The sequence below is a fragment of the Morus notabilis genome, unplaced genomic scaffold (assembly GCF_000414095.1).
Source record: "Morus notabilis unplaced genomic scaffold, ASM41409v2 Scaffold989, whole genome shotgun sequence".
In the NCBI taxonomy this organism is placed as follows: Eukaryota; Viridiplantae; Streptophyta; class Magnoliopsida; order Rosales; family Moraceae; genus Morus; species Morus notabilis.
The window spans coordinates 412,491-423,088 of NW_010363328.1; the positions used below are offsets into that span (position 1 = coordinate 412,491).

A 10,598-nucleotide genomic window follows, 5' to 3' on the forward strand; every position below is an offset into this window, starting at 1 on the left:
AATTTTAAATTAAGAAGATTTTAAATTTTAAATTTTATTAAAGATATTATGAGTATTATGAAAATACTATTTTTCTTTTTCAAATTCTCTCTCTTTCTTTCTCTATCTCTAAAAGACTATAAAAATAAAAAAAAACTAACCTCAAACTCAATATTACCCACAGATTCTCAAAGAGAAGCGATCAACCAGATTAGAACAAAAACTTGCCATGTTTGATTGTCATTGCAGATCTAAAGTAGAGAGCAAAAATCAAATCACGATCTCTAAATCTATGGCAAACCTAGAGACAACTTGCGTAAAAATTAACGAGGACGTCGAAATCTTTGCCATCTCCGTCATTGTCGGACATAGTGGCTCTGCAACAGGATGGAGACTCGCATGTCAGGCGATGGACTTCACGGCTTCGAGCTCGAGATCTGAGGCAAGCTTTACGATCTCACGTGGTTTTGCCATCTCCAATAGTTTTTTTAGCACAATTGTTTCCTAATGTTTAACAAATTATCTCTCAGACTTTTAATTTTAATAATCAACTTCTAAATTTAAAAAATTGTTACAATGTGCCACATTCAACTAAATTTACATGGATTTTTGTTCGGTTTAAGGGATTAAAAGATGAGAAATTGAAGATTTCTGTTACATTTGAATTTAGGATGTTAGAATTTTTCATTGAACGTGTTTTTTCGATACTAATTTAACATAATCAAAGTCAAAATGGGACGTATTGCAATAATTTTACAAGTTGAGGGACAATTTATCAAAATTAAAAATTTATATGGCAAGTAACTAACTCGTACAAGTTCTGAGGACAAATGTGTAAAATAACCTTTTATGAAATTTAGCTAATATTTTGTCATTTGACAACTTACATTTAAAAAAAAACAATACAGTAATTCCATAACTGTGTAGTTTAGTTTTAATTTTTTTACATTTTATCTCAATTTTTGTAGAAACCATAAAATTATGCAGTAATTCTTTAAATATATAGTTTAGTTTTATTTTTAAGAATTTATCTCTATTTTTGTAGAAACCATAAAATTATGCAGTAATTCCTTAAATATATATTTTAGTTTTATCTCTATTTTTGTAGAAACCATAAAATTACCTTTTGAATTTGAAAAACTTGGGGTTCAACATCATCTTTTCCATGCTTTATGTGCCATTTATTAGACCAATTTTTTTAAAAAAATAATTTTTTCTTAAAAAAATTTAGAAGAATATTTTAAATATTAAGAAACCATTAAATTTCAATTTCTTTTTGAAATTTTATGTTCTGCTTTAGAGTTTTCTATGTTTTGTAACTGCTTAAAATATTTTTAAAAACTAATTAAAGATATATTTTTCTATATTTTTTGCCAACAAAATAAACGAGATGAAATTAAAATAAATTTCTTCAATTTTAGAAGATACTTCTATTGTTTCTAAAAGAAAAAAAATTAGATGATATAAGATACTTTTATTGCCGTTTTGAAGTATGTATGTTTTTCTTATTTTTTTTTTAATTCTTCTAATTATTGTCCATCGTAAGTTCGTAATATCTCTTTTGTTTGTCAATTTATCTGCTTACTGTTGTTTGTATGATTTTTCAGTCCACAAAAATCATTTGATTGGTCCGAATTTCTATTTACTAAATGAATAACAGTTTTAGTTATAGGATAATAATTTTTGTTATTATTTATTAAATAGAACTTCAGATAAGTCAAATTAGAATTTATTAATAAAAGTAAAATTTTCATTTTATGTCTTAAAAAAGGAGTTCATGATATAAAATAAGATGTTCTTTTAAATATTAAAGTATCATCTTATCTTATAATATCATAAAGAACGTGGTATACGAATCGCATATTTCACTATAAAAAATAAAAATAAAAAATCGCAGATTTCACTATAGAAAGAACATAACATGAATACATGATATCGAAAATGATTTTTTCTTTCTTTTTTTTTTTTTTTTTTTTTTTAAATTTTCTGCTTACTGTCGTTTGTATGATTTTCCCGTCCACACAACAAACCTACTAAAAATCAAAAATCAATTATTGCCGTGAAAAAAGAGAGGGATAAATCTCAAAATAAAAATCCCACGCTTTTCGAGCCGAAAACTTTTAGAGAGAGTGAGAGAGAGAGAGGAGACAGAGAGAAGAAGAGAAGAAGAATGGAGGACATGAAGAAGAGGAAGCTGGAGGAGACGGAGGGCAATGGTGAAACCTCTTCGGAGGAACACTTGCGTTCGCTTCTCGATCCTCTCGCTAAGCCCCAGCTCGTCGATCTTCTTGCCGAACTGTATGTTCTTCTTCTTTTCTTTATGTAATTTTTAGTTTGAATTTGAGTGTTTGATTTCTAATTTTCTAAAAATCTCTCTCTTTGAAGCTTTCGAATCTGACTACAAATATACGACTTATTAGGTTTGATTTTGCGTTTTTTTCCCCCCTTTTTCTCTCCTTTTTTAATGCCTATACTAGGTTTTCAAACTTGTGTCTGAAAGTTAGTTTGAGTAAGGAAATTGTTGTGGGAGAAAGTGAGGTTTTTTTTTTTTTTTTTGGCTAAAAAGTAATATTTTTTGGGCTAGAATTTTGGCTAAAAAGTAATTAAGTCACAATAAAGAAAGAAGGTCCCATGAAGGTTACAGCTTTGGCAATTAGACATGGTGAAAAGGAATCTTAACTAGTTAACCAGGATTTCTGTTGAAGATCTTGAGCGCCGCAATTGTTTTCGAAATCTGAATGCTATGCAAACCATAATTATGACCCGTTTGGTATATGGGTTCAAACCAGAGTTATGACTTTTGAAATTGTAATTTTTTGTAAGAGAAAAAAGAATCAAAATTATGGGTTTGCGCTGTGGCAGAACCCATATACCAAACGTTACCTTCCTTTTTTTAGAACAACTATAAGACTTTGTACAAAAGCTAAGGCCTAATACCATCTACAATGCGTGTAGCTATACAACGCCAATGCCAATGCTATGTTTGGCACGTTTGATATGTTATTTCATGTTGCAACGCATAATGCTATTTTAAATGGTATTTCTACTTATTTCATAATTGTTACAAGTGTATTTTTAATTTTTAAATATTTTGAAAAGGACAATATTGTTTTATTAAAAGAAAAGTATAATCGTCCTTCATAGATTCCGAACTCTGAAACCTTCTTAAACTATGAGCCCCTACGGATCTCTACATTAAACATTCTATTAGGGAACCTAGTCTTCTCTTCTGTGTGGTATTCATTCTCGTTCGGCTCGTGGAATCACATCCAGCAATGGTTGTAACAGCTCGCAAAATCCAACCACTTTACCTACTTCATTGCCCCCAACTCTTTCTTGTACCTCTATTGCAACAGAATGGTTACATTAACCAATTGCAACCAAATTCTTAAAGTTTGGCATATGTTGTGCTTGATAGTGGGTTTACTACTCAAATATCAAATTTGACATTGGTACATTAGTTTAGCACTGCATTGGAGATGCTCCAATTTGGAGCTCTTGAGTGCATTTCAAGCGTAAACCTTTAAGCAAGCCTCACTTTGTCTAGGCTTTGTCCTTTAAAGAAATATTATTTACTATTAAAATGGCTTATAAAAAAAGATATGCATTTTAGTTGTTTTGAACAATTTGTACCTTTGAATTTTAATTTCATATCAAATTTATGCCTTCTCCCTTACTCAACTACTAGTTTTGACCATTTAAATTACAATTTTACTTATTAAAGATTAATAGAAGCCTGTTCACTCTATACCTTAAAGCTAGTAAAGTCATCATTTAAGTGGCAAAAATCATCATTTGACTGGAGTCTGGAAGAATGTATAAAATTTAATACCAAATTGAAATCTAAGGGTACAATGTTGTTAACATCCAAAATACATGGTATGTGGGGTGTATTATTGTATTGATACATTGAAACTCGAATCTTTTTATTCTCTGTGTGTGTGTCAAGTGTGTTGTAAGCGTTTTAGTTCTTGTTGCAGTGCTTTTCTTCATGTTGCATTTTGAGAGACTTGTGTTAGGAAGGACATAAACAGTTTGCTCCCCAATTGTATGCTGTGTGATTGACGTGGTGCATGTGTGTTTGTTTGCATGTTGAGGCATAAAGAGGTTCCCAATATCCTTCAATTGCAGACAAAATTAAAAGTGTTGCAAGTGCTGATCCTGTCCATCGAAAGCTTTTTGTTCGGGGCTTGGCCTGGAATACCACTTCAGAAACTTTGTGTGATGTGAGTGCATTGCTGATTGTGTTTCGTGTGTCATGCTTGTCACCATTGCATTCTGTATCAATATATTCTCCATTAGAGGCAGAGAAGCAATTTGCTGAAATCAACTCCACGTTGAATTTACCAGCTTCGTTCTGATGCCCCTCTAGGTTGCTTGAAAATTTTAGGCACTTGGGCTTCTAACACTGCATTCTGTGGTGATTTTGTTTCCAGGCATTTAAAGCGCATGGAGAAATTGAGGAAGGAGCTGTGATTTATGACAAAGCAACTTTTAGATCGCGTGGCTATGGTTTCATCACTTACAAACATATAGAGTCAACTCAGATGGCATTGAGAGCACCTAGCAAGCTCATTGATGTAAGCCTTTGACGCATTTGATACGCTATCTGCTTATGCCTAAGCTTCTGCCCTTTAATATATCATCTTTATGACTACTTGGTATACTAGTGAGGTGATATTTCTTTGCTCAGGGTCGAATGGCGGTTTGTAATTTAGCTAGTGAGGGCTTGACCGGGACAAGTACTACCCCTGATCTTCCCCAGAGGAAGCTTTACATTGGGGGCTTGTCACGAGAAGTCACAAGTGAGATGCTGCTCAACTTCTTTGGAAGGCATGGCAAAATAGAAGAAGGTTCAGTTGCATATGACAAAGATACTAATGAATCACGGTGTGTTACCAATGAGCTTCTATATTTTGGAAAATAATACTTTCCCTATTTTTTCTGCCTAACCATATAGAGGAATCACTTGTCATCTTTCTTTCTTGTGCAGTGGGTTTGGCTTTGTTACATACAAGACAGTGGAGGCAGCAAAGAAGGCAATAGATGATCCACAAAAGAGCTTCGCCGTAAGTATTCTTAGTCTTATCTCTAGTTAAATTGTAATAAGATTGATGACAGTTGCCGAATAGCCTGAATACAATCAGTAAATGGGCAATGGTTGGAAAATGCTGGGAAAGAAGTTAAGTTGTCGTATTTTTGTTATTTTTGATGGGGTTCATCTGGGAATATTCACCTACTTTCCTGAGGTTTGAAGTAAATGCTTGTTTATCTGCTAGTTCCGACAGTTTTAGCTTTCTAGATTTCCTTCTCTTCATCATCATCCTTCATTGAGAATTTTGAAATTTGACTCTCCCTTTACTTTTTTTTTTTGTTTTTTTTGTTTTTGGGTACCAATTCCTTGAAATCACATGGAAGAAATGATTTGATGTTGTTTTTAATCGCAGGGGAGAACTGTCATAGTCAAGCTTGCAGATTCCCACAAGGGCAGGACAGCTCAAACACAGTTACCCACAGCAATGGTTCCAATGGCCTTGCCTCTGGGGGGCGGATATCCGCACCCTGGAAAAGCACATCATAGCACTGCTCCAGGTGGATACGGTTATCCTCAAATGGCAGCACCCTATCCCGATTCTTCATACTCTAGTCCTACCGCATTACCTGGTCCATACCAAATGCAACCTCAAGTCTCATATCCGCCAGCCAGTTCAAAGAACGACTCCTTTGGACCTCCACCAACAATGCCTATGGGAACGGGGGGTTACCCATATTACATGACTAAACAATAAAATTTGTAAGTTCTAATTTCCAGGGATACCGTATGGCAATTGAAGCCACTTCTTATTTTCTTTCGAACTTATTCTGATCTCTACTACCAAAGTTACTTGTGGTTTTTTGCTTCTCATTCTTCTTTACCTTGGATTCTGCAGGCCTCTCTACCTCTTGCTCCAAAATATGGGCAAATGATTTTGTCAGAATAGGCACAGGGAATTGGTAAATGGCATAGAAATCTGTTGTTTTAGTACTGTAAGGTGTTTTCTATTAGCTAACTCTTACTCGTCGTTCTTGCATCATTAACACCGATAGAACCTGTTCATTTGTGTCTGAGATAGTTTGAATTGATTTTCTAGTTGAAGTAACATTTCTATCCCAAAAAAGGCCTGAAGGTAGTCATAAAAATTGGTTGAAATAGGATTTAGGTACCAGTCTACTGATTCGATAAAACACAGGATACCATGATGCGATTCCCCTTTCTTTCATTCGGAGCACCCCCAGCAAAACGATGCCATCATGGAATCCCAGTCATCAAAGAGTAAATGGAAGCCAAAACACTCTTTGTATCAATGAGGATAAACACCCGGGGAGCTCGGGGCTCACATGTCCTTGTGTGGTGTGAGCCCCTGACTCCCCGGAGCCGATGTAAGGGAGAATGACTTGAGTCACGGCTTTTATCAACACTTTAATTCCCACCAACCAGAAAGAGCTTTCTTTGCAAGTGCAACTTCTTCCATGCTCTATCCTTTCACTAAACGGAAAACTTCATTTTATTCCTTCCAATGAATGATCATTGAAGGCAGGCACCACGTGGTGGTCGGAGATGCACTTCTTCTCCAAACTCATTTGGGTACACCACCCTTTATTCTTATGATCCTTTTTTGATATTATTATTATAAAACCAACATGGGCTAAAAGCAATTGTCGATGTACCCAAGTTAATCAATTGCCTTGTCTGGGCATTCTCGTGCATTAGATCTGGAAAAGATCACATTGTTAGAATAAGCTACTCTCCAAAACCACAAATCCTTCCTTCAATCTCTGCTCTAGAAGTGAGACTGTAGACAGAGGAGTAGATATTATTTTTTTGTTCGTATAATTAGTTAATCACAAATATAATTGGAATGATGCAATGATATTAGTTTTAACCTTAACTTTTTGTACTAATTTTAAGTTGTTATTCGCTTATTAGTGGGTCTTTAAGGGCTGTTTAGTTCACGCATTTTAAACTATATTTTTTTCTCACAAAAATTTCAATAAAAAAAGTTACTGCCAATGGTTCTCGCAAAAAATTTGATTCAGAATTAAAATTACTGACTTAAACGGGTCATAAGAGATTGTCATATCAGATTGTCATATCAGTTAATAATAAAGATTTTATTTACCAAAAGATGATAATACAGTTCATATAAAAATTAAGATTAGAATTAATATCCCTAGCAATACTCATATAACTTTTGTAGGAGTAATCACAAATGTGATGGATTATTTATTTAGTCTATAGATTGTCTAAAATATTGTTGCCTTTTACTCTGTGAGCCCTTAAATTTAATAGAAATGACCAATAAATCTTAAAACATTAGTAATATAAATTTTGACATAGATTCTGGTTTTTAAAACTTTTGGGGAGGAGGGAGTAGAACGCATACTTTTTCTTTGTTTTTTTTTTTCTTTTTTCCTTATTCTTTCTATTGGATTTAAAAAAAAAATGTGTTTTAGGAGAGCAAAGGAATATTTTATGTCTCCTAATAGTGACACAAGATACATAGATGATAATTTCTCGGGCAATTTTAAAAAATACCCCTTAAAATAGAACACTTTTTTATTTTTATTTCTTAACATTAGTTTATATATTTCTACTTTTTAGATTAAAATTAATCGAGGGATATAGTTTTATAAAACGGATACTTTTGGCTTATTTAGATTAAAACTAGTTGAGAGGTAGAGTTTTATAAAACTGATACTTTTAGTAAGTCAGGTACTTAAAGAGGTAGAATATGTAATTTTTTTTTTTAATTTTTCTTAAACTATACATGAAACTATTTTTTTTTTTTAATAATGTTAGGACACCAACTTAAATAATAACTTTTATATGCCAACTGATTTAGCATGTAAGTTATCATATTTTTATTGGTAAATACAATATCTTATTATTAATTGTCGTGAAAATGTTACAAACACTTATCAATGTAAAAATGACAACTCACGTACTACATTAGTTGGTACATAAAAATTGAGATTTTATTTTTTATTTTATTTTATTTCTTTTGGAGGATTACATGACGAAACCATTTTAGTACTGTTCAAACGACTGTGAGATGAAGTCGTTTAATTCCGAGACCAAATTAATTATTATCGAAAAAAAACCTTCCGGGTACTTCAGTCACAGTGGAGCTTTCGAAACAAGAAGAATCAAACAACATCGAAGAGACGAAGTAAAGCTGAATCTCCCAAGTTCCTTCGTCATCAGAACTCACTTTACGCGCACCCATAAACCTCAAAGGTATGATTTCAAATACACTTCGAACTTAAATCTTTCTTTTTGTTCCCAAAATCCGCCATTTTTGGTCCAGGACCAAAAACCTCACGGAAATGAACACAACCCATTTGCGAAAACTCAGAACAACGTCTATTCTCAAATGGGGTTCTTCTTATTTCGCGGGAAACCAGCTCAACTCTCAAAAACGACAACTTTGGCCAAATGGGTATTCCTTAGTTTCTCCAAACGCAAGGCTTTACAGAACGAAAAGAACCGAGGAAGAATCTCCAAACAATGCGGTTAGAATTCCCCGGAGGATCAAGAAAGAAGCCGAAGCCGCGCTTTTGGAGTATTTTCACTCCACTAGGAATTTCGATTATCTTGACGCAGAGAATATGAGTAAAAACTCTCCAATTTTCTTATCCAAGCTTTTGAAACGGGTCAATATTGAAGATGAAATTGGGCATTCCATTGCTCGGTTCTTGCGTTACAACCCCATAAATGAGTTTGAGCCTTTTTTTGAAAGCTTGGGCTTGAAACCCTCAGAGTATGGTCCTCTTTTGCCCCCTCATTTGGTGTTTTTGAGTGATTGTCGTTTCTTGCTTGAGAATTATTATTTGTTGTGTGGTTATGGATTTGAGCGTCAAAAGATAGGGAAGATTTATAAGGAAGCCACTGAAGTGTTTTCCTCTGATGTTAAGGTTTTGGTGTCAAAGCTTAGAGCTTATGAGAAACTTGGGATTGGCCAAGCTTCTCTTGTTAAGTTTATTATCTCTAGTCCTTATTTTTTGATTGGTGATGATGTGAATGCAGATTTTGTTGAGGTTTTGGAGAGGTTTAAGAGTCTTGGACTTGGAATTAGTTGGATTGAGGGGAATTTGTTGGAGGGTAATTCTTGTAATTGGAGTCACATGCTTGGACTTTTAACTTTGTTTAGCAAAATGGGGCTGAGCAAAGAGCAATTGGCTGAATTAATCAGCTATCACCCTGATATCTTGTTTGAGGATTCGGGGAATAGGACGGTATTGCTAGTTGGATGCTTGTTGAAATTTGGATTCACAATGGATCAAATAAGTTCCATGCTTATGCGGTTTCCCGATATTAAAGTTGGGAAATTCGTTTCAAATTGGAGGAGATGTTTTTTGTTCCTGAATGAGGTCAAGATGGAGGCGACAGACATTGGGGATTTTGTACGCTCTCGTGCCTTGTTGATGGGGACATGTGATTTACATAGAGCTAACAGCTTATGTACCAAATTGAATGTTGGTAAGAAGAGGCTTTGCAAATACATTTCGGAGAACCCACAGGAGTTGAAGAATCTAGTTCTTGGAGCAAAGCTTAAGCCATTTCCAAGGCTAGAGGAAGACCTTGCATCGGAATCACTGAGGAACAAGTTCTTGTTGGACTTGGGATTCGTACAGGACTCGGACAAAATGAAGGCGGCGCAAAAGATGTTCCGAGGCAAGGGAGGGAAGCTTCAAGAGAGATTTGACTTTATAATGAGCTATGGCTTGGACAGGGAGGAGGTTTGCCGAATGGTTAAAGTTTCACCTCAAATCCTTAACCTGAAGAAGAATGTCATTCAGACCAAGATTGATCTTCTTGTAAGACAATGGGCCTATCCCGTATCCTCTATTTGGGCATTCCCTTCAATCCTTAACTATAAAGTTCAAAGGGTCAATCTTAGGTTATCTATGTACAATTGGCTCAAAGGTCAAGGAAAAGCAGACCTATCTTTGAGCACTATTGTGGCATCCACAGAGAAAGAATTTGTTACACAGTTTGTAAATCGCCATCCTAGTGGCCCTCAAGTTTGGCAGGACTTGAAGGAAAAGATTTATTCCATATAACTATTACCAAATGTATTCACTGCTAGTTAAGTTGTTATCCCTTGTTTTTAGCCTTCTACGACAGTGGAGTATCGTTAGATAGTGTGTGTGTTTTCGAACGTTAAAACCGGTTAAAATCACATCGAAATTAAAAACTATATAAAAACTGACACAATTTGACAAATCATGTGAAATTAAAAACTATATAAAAACTGACACAATTTGACAAAACTCTAGTGGTTTACAATAGTGTCCTATGATAGGATATCTTTTCATACCTATCGAAAAATTCCTTATTTTCGTTTACCTAACTGTTTGTGTTACCTAAAACTGTTATCCTTTTGTTTGTTTTTCCTGTTTTCTTGAATAGATTAGGATGACAAGTAATCTACATAAGAAGAGGCCATTATTAGCCTGTTTCGGAAAGGAGGAAATTACGGTCATGTTTAGAATTGATCCCGTTTTTTTTTTACGTTTTTCGAGAAAGAAAAAATGAAAACGTTTCTAAAACGGCATTTGACGCAATAAAGACAAAA

At 34.3% G+C, this 10,598-nt stretch overlaps 2 protein-coding genes across 3 annotated transcripts; both read left to right on the forward strand.

Annotated features, from left to right (window-relative positions):
* Positions 1–1,973: 1,973 nt before the first annotated feature.
* LOC21401008 (UBP1-associated protein 2C) lies at positions 1,974–6,643 on the forward strand. 2 transcript variants are annotated; one of them, XM_024169576.1, is made up of 7 exons: positions 1,974–2,277; positions 4,111–4,205; positions 4,416–4,559; positions 4,673–4,869; positions 4,973–5,048; positions 5,427–5,773; positions 5,910–6,643. In XM_024169576.1, exons 1-6 carry the CDS (start codon positions 2,193–2,195, stop codon positions 5,766–5,768), a joined length of 939 nt encoding a protein of 312 aa, XP_024025344.1. In that variant the 5' UTR covers positions 1,974–2,192; the 3' UTR covers positions 5,769–5,773; positions 5,910–6,643. The 2 variants fall into 2 exon arrangements, with proteins under 2 accessions (XP_024025344.1, XP_010102557.1); XM_010104255.2 differs by having other exon boundaries at positions 4,085–4,205; positions 5,910–6,638.
* A 1,513-nt stretch (positions 6,644–8,156) lies between these two features.
* LOC21401009 (transcription termination factor MTEF18, mitochondrial) lies at positions 8,157–10,083 on the forward strand. Its single transcript, XM_010104256.2, has one exon. It carries the CDS (start codon positions 8,347–8,349, stop codon positions 10,081–10,083), a length of 1,737 nt encoding a protein of 578 aa, XP_010102558.1. The 5' UTR covers positions 8,157–8,346.
* Positions 10,084–10,598: the final 515 nt, after the last annotated feature.